Genomic DNA, 19,938 nt, shown 5'->3' on the forward strand with positions numbered 1-19,938 from the left:
CATTGTCTGCCCTTGTTTGGTTATGACACTCTATCCATCAGCAGCCTTCAGTGAGAAACACTGAGCGCTGCATTGCTGTGCACATGCACCAGTTTCCCATGCCTTCACAATGTTATTCAATGGAGGCGGCTGATGGATGAACTTGGTCCTATGCCAGGTCAGCTGCCATGTTAAGCAGCAAAGCACTTTACTGTCTGCTGAGCAGAAAAAGTCTTCTGGGCTGAGCTAGCTGTTGATCATTTTATCTGCAATTTACTAATATCCTGGTAAAAGTAACAAGAAAGTGTCCGGCCCCCGTAACTTACTCTGTTCAAATGTACTGCCCCGTAATTACACGACCATGATCATAGTCAGTTGGCCCCCATATTATCGCAGAAAAGCTGCAGTAGCTTATGTATCCATGGCTATGACCACTAACTGTCGACCACTGTCACTATGAGTGGTCGTTACCATGGATGCCTAACTATGTTACATTTCTAATTGGAGGTATTTGCTAATATTATTATTACACCTACCACATATTGGAATAGGATCTTGGAGATGGAAATACCACTTTAATTTTTCTGTTGCTGAGCATACTGTATTATTTTATCCAATAAAAACACCTCATACGCTGATGTAAGAGATCTATTATAAGCCCCATCACGATCCACTACTAAATTGATTGTAACCTATCCATTATAACTCCTGTAAAAATAGAATTCACGATGCCTGTATTAACATTGCATATGCACTACATATCCATATGTCTGTGACCATTGAATAATATATTGTAGAGGGAGGCTACAGGATGACAGATTAAATATAAATAGATTATAAGTGTTTCTATTTACTACTCCTTTACTTTATATAGGCAGCATTATATAGTGACAACGGGCAGCGTTTGGACACAGTCTTTGTGAAAACTGGAGTGGTGAGTATTTCTTCCATGGAGAACACAATACAAATTGAGCATTATCTTCACCTTGTCGGCCGGCTGATATCTTTTTAATGCATTTAAAGCGTATTGATCTCATACAGCAAAGTCTATTTGGGGTTTACAGATTGTACTGTTCCCAATGTCTAATGGCTACTTGCCACCATTGAGAAATTTATAGATATGCCATCAATGTTAATTATTATATTCTATTGTTAACCCCTTAGTGACCAAGCCAAATTTTTCAAATTTGACTTGTCACTTTTATGGAAACTCTGGAATGTTTCCAAATATTCCAGTGATTTTTTTTTTTTAGATTCTTTTTTTTTGTGACACATTACACTTAATGTTGGAGGGAAATTTAGGTAGATATGTTTTGCATTTATTTATTTATTTAAAAAAAAATCACACATTTGACAAAATGTTGTACAAAATTTGTAATTTTCAAACTTTGAATGTTTCTACCTTTTAATACAGAAAGTCATATCATAGAAAAAAGTTAATAAATTAACATTTACCTTACATCAACACCATTTGTAAAGTGTCTTCTTATGTTGTTAGGAAATTTACAAATTAAGCAACGGTTTTTCTTTTTTTTTTTTTTTTTTTTCTTTCAAAAAAACGTACAAAACTTATTTTGGAAAACCCCCAAAGTGATACCATTTTAAATACACCCTCCCCCAAACATAATCCAATCTGTCAGATAGTTTGTTAACCCTTTGTGTGCTTTTCAGGAATTATTGCAATGTGTCATGGCGGAAATTAAAGTTCTTTTCACCTCTAAAATGTTGCTAACATCCAAACAGGTGATTGTAGCTGGCAGACCCCAGAGTCAGTACTTGAGACCTGAATATAGTATTGAGGGGTCTGACTGTCATGCCCTTTGAACCTATGGTCAAAATCCGAATGGATAAACTTTGTTGCAAAGCAGCTCTATTGGTAGTCACTGCAACAGCAAGGAGGGTTGGCAAGATACAGGCCCTATCCATTAGGGAACCATAGTTGAAAATAATTCTTCATTCCTTTAGTCAGAAGCCAAAGGACCATAAAGAAACAGAACCATCCTTTATTAAATCAAACTGGACCTTGGAGAAAAGATCAAAACCTTTTAGCCCATTACTGTGGAGCAAGGGAAGAAAGCCTCCAAGAGCTTTCTAGCAAACTGGATTAAAAAAGCAATCACAGAAACATATAAAAAATTATCTCCTTCTGAATCACTAAGGGTTCCCTCCACTAGAGCCGTATCTATCTCTTGGGCTGAAAGGGACATTGTTTATATCGAGCAGAGCTGGTACCTGGGCCTCGGTCCATACCTTTACTAAGCATTACATATTAGACCTAATGTCTATAAAACATCTAGCCTTTGGCAGGAAAGTCCTCCATACTACTGTCTCTCCATAGTTATTCTTTGACATTTCTCCTGTGGTGCTGTCGTGGATGGGATTAAAGAAAATAAAAACCAAATTACCAGTAATCGTAATTCTAAGACCCTCCACGACAGCACGGGTAAACTCCCCCCCCCCCCCCCCCCCTTCCCCCACCCCAAGAGACTTTATGTTCAATTGATTCCTTGGCATTAATAAATTCAAGCATTCACACTGTTTGGTCCTGGGAAATGGAGGGAGTTGGAGAGCTATTTAAGCCTCTTGTGTTTCCTGTCCCTAATTAGGATGGGGAGGCAACCTCCCGTGGTGCTGTCGTGGAGGGGCTTAGAAACCGAATTTCCAGTGAGCGTAATTCTATATTGTTAAACGCTTGGTCTCCTCTTTACTCCCATTGGCACCCCAAGATCATGTGGGTGGTAATGATGGCTGCAATGGCAATCCACAGCCGAGTACTGACCCTAGGGCCTGCCAGCTATAACCACCTGTTTGGATGTTAGCAACATTTTAGAGGTAAAAATAACTTTCAGTTTCTGTCATTCCACTTTTTTTCTCTTTTAACCCCTTCATGACCTTGCCGTTTTTTGCAATTCTGACCAGTGTCCCTTTATGAGGTAATAACTCAGGAACGCTTCAACGGATCCTAGCGATTCTGAGATTGTTTTTTCGTGACATATTGGGCTTCATGTTAGTGGTAAATTTAGGTCGATAATTTCTGAGTTTATTTGTGAAAAAAACGGAAATTTGGCAAAAATTTTGAAAATTTCGCAATTTTCACATTTTGAATTTTTATTCTGTTAAACCAGAGAGTTATGTGACACAAAATAGTTAATAAATAACATTTCCCACATGTCTACTTTACATCAGCACAATTTTGGAAACAAATTTTTTTTTTGCTAGGAAGTTATAAGGGTTAAAATTTGACCAGTGATTTCTCATTTTTACAACAAAATTTACAAAACCATTTTTTTTAGGGACCACCTCACATTTGAAGTCAGTTTGAGGGTTCTATATGGCTGAAAATACCCAAAAGTGACACCATTCTAAAAACTGCACCCCTCAAGGTGCTCAAAACCACATTCAAGAAGTTTATTAACCCTTCAGGTGTTTCACAGCAGCAGAAGCAACATGGAAGGAAAAAATGAACATTTAACTTTTTAGTCACAAAAATGATCTTTTAGCAACAATTTTTTATTTTTCCAAGGGTAAAAGGAGAAACTGGACCACGGACGTTGTTGTCCAATTTGTCCTGAGTACGCTGATACCTCATATGTGGGGGTAAACCACTGTTTGGGCGCACGGCAGGGCTCGGAAGGGAAGGAGCGCCATTTGACTTTTTGAATGAAAAATTGGCTCCAATCTTTAGCGGACACCATGTCGCGTTTGGAGAGCCCCCGTGTGCCTAAACATTGGAGCTCCCCCACAAGTGACCACATTTTGGAAACTAGACCCCCCAAGGAACTTATCTAGAAGCATAGTGAGCACTTTAAACCCCCAGGTGCTTCACAAATTGATCCGTAAAAATGAAAAAGTACTTTTTTTTCACAAAAAAATTATTTTAGCCTCAATTTTTTCATTTTCACATGGGCAACAGGATAAAATGGATCCTAAATTTTGTTGGGCAATTTCTCCTGAGTACACCAATACCTCACATGTGGGGGTAAACCACTGTTTGGGTGCACGGCAAGGCTCGGAAAGGGGAGGCGTGCCATTTGGCTTTTTGAATGGAAAATTAGCTCCAATCGTTAGCGGACACCATGTCGCGTTTGGAGAGCCCCTGTGTGCCTAAACATTGGAGCTCCCCTACAAGTGACCCCATTTTGGAAATTAGACCCCCAAGGGAACTTATCTAGATGTGTAGTGAGCACTTTGAACCCCCAAGTGCTTCACAGAAGTTTATAACGCAGAGCCGTGAAAATAAAAAATGTGTTTCCTTTCCTCAAAAATATTTTTTTAGCCCAGAATTGTTTTATTTTTGCAAGAGTAACAGGAGAAATTGGACCCCAAAAGTTGTTGTCCAGTTTCTCCTGAGTACGCTGATACCCCATATGTGGGGGTAAACCACTGTTTGGGCACATGCCGGGGCTCGGAAGGGAAGTAGTGACGTTTTGGAATGCAGACTTTGATGGAATGGTCTGCGGGCATCATGTTACGTTTGCAGAGCCCCTGATATGCCTAAACAGTAGAAACCCCCCACAAGTGACCCCATTTTGGAAACTAGACCCCCCAAGGAACTTATCTAGATGTGTGGTGAGCACGTTCAACCCCCAAGTGCTTCACAGAAGTTTACAACGCAGAGCCGTGAAAATAAAAAATCATTTTTCTTTCCTCAAAAAAGATGTTTTAGCAAGCAATTTTTTATTTTCACAAGGGTAACAGGAGAATTTGGACCCCAATATTTGTTGCCCAGTTTGTTGTGAGTACGCTGATACCCCATATGTGGGGTTAAACCACTGTTTGGGCACACGTCAGGGCTCGGAAGGGAAGTAGTGACATTTGAAATGCAGACTTTGATGGAATGGTCTGCGGGCGTCACATTGCATTTGCAGAGCCCCTGATGTGCCTAAACAGTAGAAACACCCCACAAGTGACCCCATTTTGGAAACTAGACCCCCGAAGGAACTTATCTAGATGTGTGGTGAGCACTTTCAACCCCCAAGTGCTTCACAGAAGTTTATAACGCAGAGCCGTGAAAATAAAAAATAATTGTTCTTTCCTCAAAAATTATGTTTTAGCAAGTAATTTTTTATTTTTGCAAGGGTAACAGGAGAAATTGGACCCCAACTGTTGTTGCCCAGTTTGTCCTGAGTACGCTGGTACCCCAAATGTGGGGGTAAACCACTGTTTGGGCGCACGTCGGGGCTTGGAAGGGCGGGAGCACCATTTGACTTTTTGAACGCAAGATTGGCTGGAATCAATGGTGGCGCCATATTGCGTTTGGAGACCCCTGATGTGCCTAAACAGTGGAAACCCCTCAATTCTAACTTCACTAACCCCAACACACCCCTAATCCTAATCCCAACTGTAGCCATAACCCTAATCACAACCCTAACCCCAACACACCCCTAACCACAACCCTAACCGCAACATACCCGTAACCCTAATTCCAACCCTAATCCTAACCCTAATCCCAACCGTAACCCTAATCCCAACCCTAACCACAACTGTAACCCCAACACACCCCTAACCCTATCCGTAACCCTAACCACAAGCCTAATCTTAACCCTATTTCAAACCCTAGCCCTAATTCCAACCCTAACCCTAAGGCTATGTGCCCACGTTACGGATTCGTGTGAGATTTTTCCGCACGATTTTTGAAAAATCTGCAGGTAAAAGGCACTGCGTTTTTACCTGCAGATTTCCAGTGTTTTTTTGTGCGGATTTCACCTGCGGATTCCTATTGAGGAACAGGTGTAAAACGCTGCGGAATCCGCACAAAGAATTGACATGCTGCGGAAAATACAATGCAGCGTTTCTGCACGGAATTTTCCGCACCATGGGCACAGCGGATTTGGTTTTCCTTAGGTGTACATGGTACTGTAAGCCTGATGGAAAACTGCTTCGAATTCGCAGCGGCCAATCCGCTGCGGATCCGCGGCCGATCCGCTGCGGATCCGCGGCCGATCCGCTGCGGATCCGCGGCCGATCCGCTCTGTGTGCACATGCCATAACCCTACCCCTAACCCTACCCGTAACCCTAACCCTACCCCTAACCCTACCCCTAGTTCTAACCCTAGTTCTAACCCTAACCCTAGTGGAAAAAGAAAAAAAAATATTTTCTTTATTTTATTATTGTCCCTACCTATGGGGGTGATAAAGGGGGGGGGGTTTATTTATTATTTTTTTATTTTGATCGCTGTGATAGAACCTACCACAGCGATCAAAATGTACTTGTAATGAATCTGCCGGCCGGCAGATTCGGCGGGCGCACTGAGCATGCGCCCGCCATTTTGGAAGATGGCGGCGCCCAGCGAGGAGACGTACGGACACCGGGAGGATCGGTAAGTATGAAGGGGTGGTGGGGGGGTGGATCGGAGCACAGGGGGGGTGATCGGAGCACAGGGGGGTGGATCTGAGCAAGGAGGGAGCGGACAGGAGGACGGGGGAGCCGGCAGGCGGACGGAGGGGACCGGACCCCATAACGGAGCACTGGGGGGGCGATCGGTGGGGTGGGGGGGGGGGTCACTTCAGGTTTTCCAGCCATGGCCGATGGTATTGCAGCATCGGCCATGGCTGGATTGTAATATTTCACCAGTTTTTTAGGTGAAATATTACAAATCGCTCTGATTGGCAGTTTCACTTTCAACAGCCAATCAGAGCGATCGTAGCCACGGGGGGGTGAAGCCACCCCCCCTGGGCTGAAGTACCACTCCCCCTCTCCCTGCAGATCGGGTAAAATAGGAGTTAACCCCTTCACCCGATCTGCAGGGACGCGATCATTCCATGACGCCACATAGGCGTCATGGGTCGGGAAGGGGTTAATTCATGAATCATTGTTTTTAGTTCCTCTTGAAGGATCTTGGTTACATTCTTGCTAACTGATCCTTCTGACACATGTCTTGGTCTATGACATTATTTGCAACAGCAATGGGAACCTCTTATGGCTACAATAAAAGTGACCCATTTGTGTGTGCTGGTTTCTGGGAGCTTTAGGAGATGGTTATAGTTTATTTATAGGCAGCTATAAAGATAAACATTTTAGCAATATATCTGTAAATTGAGATCTATGACCTTTATCAATAATGAACTAGAAAAGTGAAGCGGATTTTGTACTTGTTCTAAGTGATGAAACACATTTTAAAAGGTCAGAATTAATTCCCATTCTTAGTATCTTACACATGACTACAATACAATTTTTGTATTTGGATGTAATAAAATCTTTTAATTTACTACAATTAATTACCTGACAACAAGATAATAAATGTCGTCCTTTTACATCCTATTTTTTTTGTAATAGATGAACTCTGGAGATGAAATGGAAAGTGATCGCTATCTAATCACAGTGGAAGCAGTGGGTGACAGCATCAGCTCCACAAGCAGCTCTACTGAAAATAAGGATGTGCAAAACTTTAGCAGGGGTGCTCTGAAACCCATTTGTCTGCAGCCTCGAGCTGGTTTAAAAAGAAAGTTTACTGTAAGAACTTTTTTCATTTTTTGATAATTGTTACTATTGGAAATATGTGCTCAATGTTGTCGGTTTGGGAGCACCAGATAGCTTTGTCTTCTGTTACATCTCTAACCATGAGCAAAGGGAAAGCTGAAATTTGTAATTTTTCTTTAATAAATCAATAGTACACATGAAAATAAGCAATTTTGTAATATATCTTTTCAGAGAAATCTGCTTCTTTCAACTCCTGGATTGATCTTTCACTCCAATTCATGGCTAAAATGTGTATTCAGTGAATACAGACTTTCCCATTACTAAAGTATGAGCTGATAGTTTGTGCTTTTCAAATTCTACAAGGGGGAGTGAGAGGCAGACACAGCCATTCTGCAGCAAGTTCTCCAGGATCGACAGTTAGTTTTCCGTAGAACTTCAGGTGCACCAACTGTCATACACTATCTCGGTAATGAGGAAGTGTGTATTCACTGAACATAGATTTTTACCTGTGAATTGGGAATGAATGATCAGTCCAAGAGGAGAAAGAAACTGATTTCACTAATAAGATATATTACGACGCATATTTTTTCCTGTGTACTATTATTGAGTTCTGAATAGTGATGAGCAATCATGCATGGATAAGGTGTTATCTGAGCATGCTCGTGTCCTAACTGACTGGAATAATATAATCGAGTCCCTGTGCCTGCATGTCTCGCTGCTGTTCAACAACTGCAACACATGCAAGGAATGCGTAACAAACAGGTAATCACTGTTTGTGTTAAAAGGAACCTGTCACCACGTTTTTGGAAGATGGGATAAAAATAGCGTTAAATAGGGGCAGAGGTGGGCGTTACATTAGTGTGTGTGTTATGCGTTTATTACCCACCTAAGTTGCCGAAATAACTTTGCAAAGTCTCCGTTTTCGCCTGTCAATCAGGCTGGTCAGGTCACATGGGCGTGGTGTCTTCACCCAGATTTGGCGTAGTTTTCCGTTGGTGGCGTAGTGGTGTGCGCATGCCCAAAGTCCGGAATCCTCTTCCAGGGGATTTAAAATAGCGCGGTGTTCGTTATTGCATTGGTGGTCGGTGGGCGCGGCCATCTTCCTTTGGCCGCGCGTGCGCAGAAGCGGCGCTCTGCTGGCCGCGGCTTCAGGAAAATGGCCGCCGCGATATCCATCTGCGCACGCGCGGCATCCCGCGGCCATTTTCCTGAAGCCGCGGCCAGCAGAGCGCCGCTTCTGCGCACGCGCGGCCAAAGGAAGATGGCCGCGCCCACCGACCACCAATGCAATAACGAACACCGCGCTATTTTAAATCCCCTGGAAGAGGATTCCGGACTTTGGGCATGCGCACACCACTACGCCACCAACGGAAAACTACGCCAAATCTGGGTGAAGACACCACGCCCATGTGACCTGACCAGCCTGATTGACAGGCGAAAACGGAGACTTTGCAAAGTTATTTCGGCAACTTAGGTGGGTAATAAACGCATAACACACACACTAATGTAACGCCCACCTCTGCCCCTATTTAACGCTATTTTTATCCCATCTTCCAAAAACGTGGTGACAGGTTCCCTTTAAGACTGTCTAACGGCCACGAGACATGCATTGGACTCAATCATTTATTCAAGCATGCCAAAGACATTTTGTTAGCACCCGAGCATGCTCGAATAATACCTTATCCAAGCACGATCGCTCATCACTAGTTATGAAATGAAATACAAATTACCGGTATGTTTACACTTTTTTTTTTTTTTTTTTTTTTGTGTGTCATTTCAACAAACATTGTATGAATTAGTTGTACAGACTAATAGAAGAAAATGTTCAATATCAGAGAAATATGCTTTCTCCACTTATAAGTCAGTTTTCCACTTCCTCCTGATCTCATCATGCAAACTGAAATGCAGCTAAAATCCATCTTGGTCAACTCAAGACTGAATGCTAGCACAGTGGGATTTAAAGTTACAGAGCTTATTGGTGTCTAAGGTGGGGGAAAGTGAGGCGCACTCTGCACAGTGATAGACAAGGCAAATCAAACTGTAGCTTCTAAGAGCTTTGTTTCCCTTCCGTGCAGGATGTACAGCCACACAGCACAGTCCTGCTGTATGATGCTGCTTCTGTCAGAGAAAAAATTACTGAAGAAAAATCTGTTGCGTACAAGGCTATATTCAATGTAATTATCATAAATAACCTCATTAAAGACAATTTTTTTTACCTTTATTAATAAATCATAAAGAGGAGACGAACAACACATAACACACACACGATACAAAAAGTGCATACTAGGTACACCCTAACAATGATCCCTGAAACCAACCCCTACCTATCAGCGGAGGTTGGCACCCTATAGAAAATTACGAGAATGACGCCCCCGCTCAACGATGGCTGACCCTAATGTCCTGTGCTTCCCTCCTTATAAGTGATCAATATGCACCCAAGATGTCCAAGAGGACAGACACAGTCACACTAGTTTCTACAGGGACAGCAAAAAAAAAGGGGAAAAAGGATAAATATATGGTCAGGGATAGTGACCTGTAATGCACAGTGATGAAAAAAGATAAATACCAAATACAAAATGCAAAAGACCCCTCTGTAGTGAACCTACGCTGTGCCCTGCCTACACAGCTCAGGTTGGCACCCTACTTGTCAGCGTATATGGCGCCCCTGCTCCACGATGACTGTCCCTAAAAGGCCCTAATAAACCAGTAGCCCACAGGTTAAAATGCAATATATGGAGACAGAGGGCATATGGGTGCGCAAATGATCAAATAATATATGCAATATCAAACTCTCCACTGATTACACATCTATAAGTATCACCCGATATTCCAATATAATATTATATGATATTCAAGAATGAAAACATATATACACTGGCGCTTATTCACCTGGAAGGATGAGGTAGGAAGCCACGGAAGCTGCAGGTGGTTAAAACAGGTTCTGTGCAAAACTCTGTTAAAAATTAAACCAGTTGATTAATAATACTATTAACCACCGCGCTATACCGAAACTGGAATATCAATGTACTTACTTTTGATATGGCTATTACTATGTTGTCTGGGGTCCCTTGTGAGTGAAGGGTTACACCTGGTTACAGTGGTTTGCTGAAAGGTAAAGTGTGCAGCAGAGTGATATATTATGATATATATTATGATTATGATATATGATATATTATTTGATTTGGACCTTACAAAAAAAAAAAAAAAAAAAGGTGTTGGTTACAAACACTTACTCTTTTTATGAGGCTGTATAGGTTGCACCTGTGGTGTTTCAATGTGGGGTTAATAGTTTCTCTTTCCACAGTGTAGTGAACCGATACTGGAAGGCAAAGTGTGTAAAACCTCGGTATATTGTTTATATTGTACACACAAAGTATCAAGGGTATTAGCTGGGTGCACTTACTCCTTATATAAGGTTGTACAGTTTACACTTGGGATGTTCTTATGTGAGGTTTTGGTATTTGTCTTTCCACAGTGTGGTAAACTGATGCTGGTGAGTAAACAAAGTAGAGAATAAAGTGATTTGCAAGCAATACACTAGAATAGTAGGAAGTTACTGGCCACAATAATTGCAGTGGTATATATGATATTCAAAAACCAAGTCCATAGAATATAGACCATGCTTAGATGTATCAGTGGGATATAAAATAGCACATGAGAATCAAATCAGAGGGGTACTTATCCAATACATGTCATGTGACCTCTACGCGTTTCACCACACGGCTCATCAGGAGGTTAGATGAATGGATATAGCATGCTGTCCCTGTAGAAACTAATGTGACTTTGTCTGTCCTCTTTGGACATCTTGGGTGTATATTGATCACCTATAAGGAGGAACGCACAGGACATTAGGGTCAGCCATCGTTGAGCGGGGGCGCCATTCTCGTAATTTTCTATAGGGTGCCAACCTCCGCTAGTAGGTAGGGGGTTGGTTTCAGGGATCATTGTTAGGGTGTACCTAGTATGCACTTTTTGTATGGTGTGTTATTATGTGTTGTTCGTCTCCTCTTTATGATTTATTAATAAAGGTAAAAAAATGTATCTGTCTTTAATGAGGTTTTTTATGATAATTCTGTCAGAGAAAGAATAGGATTGCATCCTTCATTATGTACTGTGTAGGAGACATCATAGCAGTCTCCACCACCATGCCTGAGAGAAAACTGGTGAAAAATGCAGGATACAAGACATTTAATGTGCACAAATTGCTGCCTGTTCTGAAAAGTTACCTGTGGGCATGTGCTGTACCTTGCTTCACCAGCTTGTCTCTATGGGCCTCTAGGGACTACACAAATTAATATTGTTTCCTACTTCTAATGGCAATGTTCATAAATAAGTTTCCAAATAGTGCCTTAATTAAAGGAACAGATATTATCACTATGCTAATACTGATCAAAGGGCATTATTTCAGGGTCAATAATTCCAATATATGTATATACAAGAATAAATACACCCGCCACACCACAATTAGTACAGTTCTCACCACGTACCAACAGTACAGTTACATCCAGTGACGGACAGGTGATTTCTTCTCTGATTGCAGTAGTTGCCATTTCCTCCTCTTCTCCATATTACAGATTTCCTGTGTGGATTCTGCCCCAATATTCCCACCAGCGTTCGGTACAATGCTAGTGAGCAGTGTTTTATTAACTGCAAAAACACATAGCAGGACTAATTATATACAGATTTGGGGTCATGCTGCAGATATGTATTTAAATTTATAGCGTGTATCTTCTTTCCAGGGATTTAAAGTTCCTCGTGAAATTCCAAAAAGGCCATCTCTACAAGTGGAGAAGACTGCCGCTCCGTCATCTCATCAGTTGGCACATGGGTGCTCTTCACAACCTCCACAGTTCTCTGCTACATCCCCCCTCTTTGCTGCTTCTTATGGAAACCAAGAAAATAAAGACAAGGCAGTAAACTGTTCTTCAAAGCACAAACTGGCGACTGCAACAGATCTAAATGTTCAAGAAAATATTTTTCCCGGTAATTTTTCAGCTTCTCAAGAACAGACAACAATCACAGGAAGTGTTCAGGGAGTAAAAGGAGAAAGAGTTAACCAAAACCCAAGAAGCACAGCACAAATTTTGGCCCTACTAAACATTTTACCAATTCAGAAGGGACCAGTTGCTGCTCAAGTACCTACAGGGGTATCTAACCTGTGCAGTAATGAGCTCCAAAGAACTACATCTACAGTAAATGCCCCAGGAGGCACACAACTTTGTCCGCTCCCCAGTGAGCTGTCCCATGTAAGGACTAATCCTATGAAGAGTCGATGGGATGTTTACTTGGATAGCCCTGCAGATTCCAGTCTTTCCCAGATCGACCATGAGGACTTTGAACTGCCATTTAATCAGGGCAAACCTCTGGATAACCATGCACCAGTTGAAGTGAGGGTGCTAGAAAGAAATGAAGATCTGGTAGATAACAAGCAGCAGTCCGATTCCTACATTTCTGTACCTGACCTATCTAATAGTCCGTCACTTACACCAGAAACATTGGCTGCAACTGATTTTATCCCAGATAATGAGAATAATGATGGGGCTTTCGCAGAAATCACATTTAATTTAACGGACAGTTTTGATTTTACGGAATTAGATGATGCTGATTCATCAGAGAGTCAAGTGGACTCAGCCAAGGAACATGCAGATTTAACCGAGAGACAAAATCTTCTACAGAATAAGAAGCAAAAAGAATATAATGAATCGTTAAAGAACCATATGGAAAATGATTCACTCCATGAAAATAACTCCACGGTTCCTGAACTGTCATGTATGAAAGCCGAAAGTGAATTCACTATAAAAGCACTCCTGGAGAGACCATCTACCAAGGCTAAAGCAGGGGACACTGGCCACAAAACCGAGGTAATGAGTGAAGTGAATGTTTTGCAGACAGTAGAAAAGAGGATACTCTTATTTCCTAACAAAGCGATGGAAGGCCGTGTTCCTTCCAGGCAGATTATATTTCAACCAGATGATCCATCCAAGCAGAAGGCAGCACCTAAAAATCTGGATGACACGTTGGGATACCTTGGGGGAGAAAAGCCACCTATGTTGACAAATGCCATCATACACCATTCAGTTCAAGGGTCTACTAAAGATTGTAAGTTACCTGAACTATGGCCTTCAGGAAGCAGCATCTCCCTCTTGAAGTCTTTAAGCAAACCTAGGAATGCTCTGGAGAGTCTAAAACTGTTTAGTGAGGGGTCAACAGCACAGAATACAGACAGCAAAGCACAGCCATACCTGAAGAGGGTAGAAAAGAAAGGTCAGAATTACTAGAGGTGAACCCAAACTTATAGATGTGACTTTGTAAAGCAATATGTCACTAGTCCATTTTTTTTTTTCTTGCCATTAGGAGACTCGTGCCTTGATTCATTAAGACTGGTATTTTGTATGCCAGTAATGAAGGGTGTGTAGGAAAAAGATGCATCGAATTCTTTAATACATTTTGGTGCATTTTCTTAGTGTCCTGTCCCTCCATGCACCTCGCCAGAAATGTTACTCCAGGCAGAGACATTGCTCGTGTTAGGAACGCTATTGATGGGAACGTGTTGCCCTGTCCCATCCCAGCTCTGCCCTAGTTCTACCTGTTTTGGCAGGCCTGCCCTAAAATAGAATACAATTCTTTGCATCTAAGTGTTGTGCAAAATTTGTGACTTTTCAAAGTGTTTTCTGCCGTTTTTTTGGTGCAAAGACTCTGCTGCATTTAATAAAAACATTATCTCTATTGCGATAAATCCCATTTAGTTTTCATATGTTTCATGATAGTGCCTAGTGTTCATTTGAGACCTAAAGACAAATGCAAGTATCCAGCTAACAGCTATCTAAAGTTCATAAATACTTTTAGTTCTCTGATATAGAACTTCTTATAGATTAACCATACAATTCAATAAAGGTTACTTTGCATTGTATCACATTAGAGAAAAAATGCACTCCACTGATCGGGCTCCTCAGCTTCAATTAGAGATCAGGTTACAATCTGCCCACAGAAGTCTATGGAGATGGACAAACAGCAGGATCCTACCATTCATGCCACACAGGAGTGCGGAGAGAGAAAGATCCTGCCCGTCTAAGAATACGTTCCCACAAGGGTTTGGGCATGTTTTTTTGATGTTGCAGTTTTTTATGCAGCAATTCTGCACCAAGTAGCTAAATTAGGTTACCGGCATTTTTTACATTGCGTTTTTGAGTGTTTTTTTTTACACGCTTTTTTTTATCGCAATTTTGACGCTGTAGCTTTTTTTTTGGTGGGGGGGGTATGTGATGTGTTATTGAAGATGCTTTGTTTGGATACTTCCTGGTATTTGGCTTTAGCAAAACTTTATTGGTACAGTCATGTGCAGATTACATGTGTTTTTATGCATTTCTGCAGCGGAAACATATTGAAAACGCATGTGCACTTTTTACCTGCTGATTTTTATTTATTTATTTTTTTTGCATCTAATCCAATTTTACAGGAAAAATCGCTTGTTAAGCTTAGCTACCCTAAAGTGATATTGACATAATAAGATTATAAAAAAATAATCAGAGTGGGCAAGAGATTCCTGGAAATCTCTACGTCTTTACTGTAACAGTAACACACTGCATCTCTTTTGCATCAAAAATACTCTTGTGATGCTATTTTATACATATGGACGATCAGTCAGTATGTAAAAAAACCAAAAAAAAACAAACCCCTTCATCTGAACTATCATATTGACTTTTCTTGGTCCTTGTGCTGATTGTGTGCAGTCTGTTTGGCACAATGACAACATACAAATCGAAAATACACTTGTCTGTACAAGCCCTTTGGTCGAATTTAGATATCTGTGTATCACAATTTGAGTACAGACCATGACAGGAGGGACTGGCCGCAGGTATACTGACCTGAAATTGACAGCCTCATATACAGTGCTCATCAAAAAATGAGTGCACCCCCTTGAAAAATAATATTTTAATCAAGGTGTCACTGAGCAAGAAAACAATTTCCAAAATTTTGACAACTGAGTTTCATAGAACTTTTTTTAACCCCTTTAAAACATTGGGCATAATAGTGCGCCAACGTCGGACTCCCCCTGTTTGGTGCAGGCTCCAGCTCTGAGCCTGCACCTTTCCGGGCACAAGATAGCTAATCTATACAGCTGACATGTGCCTGCAACAGCCACGTATGGAATCAGGATCCGCCCACGGCTGTTAACTAGTTAAATGCCGCTGTCAATTTCTGGAAGCAGCCTTTAACTTGCGCTTACCGGAAGTGCGTCGCTAATCCTGCCCATCGGTCACCCCGTTACATGACGGCGGGTCACTGATGGGTCGGCATGACAACCAGAGATCTGAAGTAGACCTCTATGGATGCCATTGTCGGATTGCTATGAGCGCTGACCCGTGGTCGGCACTCATATCAAGTGAGAATTTCTGCTTACACCAGGCGATCTGATAATCGCCTGTATCAGAGGTGATCAAAGTACTGCAGCCTCTAGTCTCCCATGGAAACTATTGAAGCATGCATAAAGTAAATAAAAAAAAAAAATGTTTGAAATATATAAAAGTTCAAATCACCCCCCTTTTGCCCCATTCAAAATAAAATAGCAAAATGAAATTACACATTTGGTATCGCTGTGTTCAGAATTGCCCGATCAATATAAAAAAAGAACCTAAACGGTGTTACGGGAGAGAATTTCAAAACGTCAGAATTTTTTTATTTTTTTTGGGTCGCCGATACATTGCAATAATGGGCAATCCGAAGATCTACACTAAAATGGTATCAATAAAAAAAGTCAGCTCAGCACGCAAGAAATAAGCCCTCACCCAACCCCAGATCACGAAAAATGGAGACGCTTCAGGTCTCCGAAAATCGCTCAATTTTTAAAAAAAATTATTACCGTATTTTCCGGCGCATAAGACTTTTTAACCCCTAAAAATTGTCCCAAAAGTCGTGGGTCGTCTTATACGCCGGGTATGGCGTGTGCAGGGAGCGATCCTGGATGTTTCCAGGGTCTGAAGGAGAGGAAACTCTCCTTCAGGCCCTGGGATCCATATTCATGTAAAAAATAAAGAATAAAAATAAAAAAATATGGATATACTCACCCCTCCGAGAAGCCTGGCTGTCACCGCTGCAAGCGTCTGCCTCCTTTCCTAAGAATTGCAGAGCGTGAAAGACCTTCGATGATGTCACGGTCAGGTGACCGGTCACATGAGCGGTCACGGACCAATCACAGGACGGCGTCATCGAGGGTCCTTCACGCTCTGCAATTCTTAGTAACAGAGGCAGACGCTTGCAGCAGTGACAGCCAAGCTTCTCGGAGGGGTGAGTATATCCATATTTTTTTATTTTTATTCTTTATTTTTGACATGAATATGGATCCCAGGGCCTGAAGGAGAGTCTCCTCTCCTTCACACCCTGGGAACCACACGCCGTATAAGATGACTGGGCGTATAAGATGACCCCCGTCTTATACAGCGGGCATATCCCAAATTCCATATTTTATATGGAAAAGTTGGGGGTCGTCTTATACGCCCAGTCGTCTTATACACCAGAAAATACAGTATTTTTTTAAATCAAAGTTTGGATTTTTTTTTCACCACTTACATAAAAAAGAACCTAGACTTGTTTGGTGTCTGAACTCTGGAGAATATTACTGGCAGTTTTGGTATTTGGTGAACATGGTAAAACAAAAACAAAAAAACAACTGTGGAATTGCACTTTTTTTGCTTTTGCAATTTCACCGTGCTTGGAATTTTGTTTCCGTTTTCCAGTACACGATATGTTAAAACGAATGGTGTTGTTCAAAAGTACAACTTATTCCCGCAAAAAACAGGCCCTCACATGGCCGTATTGACTGAAAAATAAAGAAGTTATGGCTCTGGGAAGAAGGGGCGCAAAAAATGAAAATGCATATCCATAGTATGAAGCTAAGGTTAATATAACTTTCGTTACAAAATCTTCAGTTTCACTCAAATTGGTTGATGCACAAATGAATACACTTCACATAAGAAAACTACTGTATCTAATAGGACAGCACAGGAATAAACAAATTGGTGACATCGTAGAATCTATTTCCATTCTTCAAGAACTTCCTGTTACAGCTGGGATGCTGGATGGAGAGTGATTCTCAACTTTTCTCTTCAGAATTCCCCATATTTGTGCATTTGGGTTCCAATCAGGTTCCAATCAGGAGACATACTTGGTCACTGAATCACTTTCACCCTGTTCTTCAGAAATGAAACTGCATAGATATGTGTTTTGGATCATTATCCAAGGTGTAATTTTTTTTTTCCTTGTGGAGAGTTGCGTTCCATGCCTGACATTTCAGTGTCAGGAGACTTTTAAGCATTGCAGTGCTTCTCTGGGAAATATATTTACTTTTCAGATTGCTACTTCCAAAGGTGGAACTAGAGTTCTAGTCCTCTTCCTCTCTGAAGAGGCAATTTGCACATATTGGATCATTGTGGTTTTGGAAAAATGCACGTCTACTAACGGCATGGAGTGATAGTAGCATCTTCTCTTTCAATAAGTAGCAGTATATCTATGAATTAATTATACCATCAGTGAAATGTAGGTCCCTGGCACCAGCAGCACTCATGCAGCTCCACCTAAGGACACTGCCACCACAATTCCGTTTCCTTGTATGCATCATGCAGTTTTTTTTATTATTTGTGCTCCTCATCTTTGCACACCACACACTTTTGAAGTCATCAGTTCCATTTATCTTGTTCTCTCACACCAGAGTATGGGGTCCCAGTAGTCTTCACATTTTCAGCATGGCCATTGGCCAATTGTAGGCTTTTTTGTGGATAGGCTCCAGAAGAGTCTCTCTTCAGGACAACACGCATGCATGCCATCCCTCTGCAGTGTACACCGTATTGCGTCATAGGAAGCATCTTGATTTGGCTTTCTGCTTCATTAGCAGAAGATGCTCCTGTTTAGGTGTTTACTTTCATGGTTGGCATGGTTGTTTCTGTGAGATGTTTGCAGTTCCCTGTTGTTAAATTTTGGATCACTTTTGCTACCGTATTCTGACTAATGGTAAAGCCTTGCTGACCTTATTGTAGCCTTCACTTTTCTTGCGTAAATAAATTTTCTCTCTTAGGTCTTGTGGCATTTCTCTTCCATATGAACTAATGAAAACAAAAAGAGAAAAGGGACATCACCAACTGGGGAACATCCTGTACATTAATATCACATATCAAAGATCAATAGAAAAATATTTTATTTATTTGAGTCCAAAACACACAAAAAAATCAATAAAAACATTTAAAAACAATGAAACAACATACCCCAAAAAGAGGTAGAACCCCCCTGGACCCACACATGCACAGCTAGTGATAATGCCGTATCAAAAATATAATAATAAATAGCATAGATAAACAAATGCTAGAGAGCAGACCCCATATAGAGAGCCTATAACTACATTTATGGGCACACAGTACATGTATATATAAATCAGTCACTGTTAATCTATACATAGTATATCTATATCACAGCAGCAGGGCTAGATATAACCCCATACCATGTCTCTTAATGATATAAATGCCAAAAAACGGTTAAATGCACTGGTACAAAACCGCAACAATTCCTAGTATAAAACTAGATAGTAGGAAGACCAGACGGATTTTCCTCCCTATAATAACCATGTAATAACATGCCCAAAGAAAATCGTTGTAGATAAAGTCAAAGGCTCAAAAATAGAGACATTACTGCCATCCCCATGGAAAAATTACCCATGTAAGGAGAAACCACCAATGAAGCCTGCCTCACAGCAATGTATGTGATGAAGAGAAAAGGGGGCCAGGGGGGGTCAAAGACCCAACACGTGTCGCCACAGAAGTGGCTTCATCAGGGGTGAAAGTGAGAGTGGAAGACTCTAAAATGCTTTATATACATACTACAAAAGTGGCATAAGTACATACAGCTGGAGATGCACATAACGTGCATATAATTAAGGAACGCCATACCTGAAAAGAACGTAAAAGCAAGACACCGGGTATACCAAGATGGACGGCACAAGCTGAAGTGCGCACGCGCAAGCAGCGAGAACCGAGAATATAGGAGGTACAACCGGGTGATATGCAATGACGCTTTAGAACATCAACGCCGGGTATACCAAGATGGACAGCACACGCTTGCGCGTGCGCACTTCAGCTTGTGCCGTCCATCTTGGTATACCCGGCGTCGATATTCTAAAGCGTCATTGCATATCACCCGGTTGTACCTCCTTCATTTCCGGGTTCTCGCTGCTTGCGCGTGCGCACTTCGGCTTGTGCCCTGCTGCTGTGATATAGATATACTGTGTATAGATTAACAGTGACTGATTTATATATACATGTACTGTGTGCCCATAAATGTAGTTGTTATAGGCTCACTATATGGGGTCTGCTCTCTAGCATTTGTTTATCTATGCTATTTATTATTATTATCTTTTTGATACGGCATTATCACTAGCTGTGCATGTGTGGGTCCAGGGGGGCTCTACCTCTTTATGGGGTATGTTGTTTCATTGTTTTTAAATGTTTTTATTGATTTTTTTTTTGTGTGTTTTGGACTCAAATAAATAAAATATT

The 19,938-nt window shown here is 41.4% G+C and overlaps 1 protein-coding gene across 4 annotated transcripts in view; it reads left to right on the plus strand.

Annotated features, from left to right (window-relative positions):
- Positions 1-19,938, plus strand: part of ZGRF1 (zinc finger GRF-type containing 1) — a 149,830-nt gene that overhangs the window by 15,634 nt on the left and 114,258 nt on the right. For 3 of the 4 annotated variants that reach the window (XM_077278833.1, XM_077278853.1, XM_077278843.1), the window contains exons 4-6: positions 854-913; positions 7,256-7,432; positions 12,139-13,663. In XM_077278833.1, the coding sequence (XP_077134948.1) occupies positions 854-913; positions 7,256-7,432; positions 12,139-13,663 (1,762 nt within the window). The remainder of the gene's footprint in view (positions 1-853; positions 914-7,255; positions 7,433-12,138; positions 13,664-19,938) is intronic. The other variant, XM_077278862.1, reaches the window with a different exon arrangement.

Source organism: Ranitomeya variabilis, chromosome 1, assembly GCF_051348905.1.
Source record: "Ranitomeya variabilis isolate aRanVar5 chromosome 1, aRanVar5.hap1, whole genome shotgun sequence".
In the NCBI taxonomy this organism is placed as follows: domain Eukaryota; kingdom Metazoa; phylum Chordata; class Amphibia; order Anura; family Dendrobatidae; genus Ranitomeya; species Ranitomeya variabilis.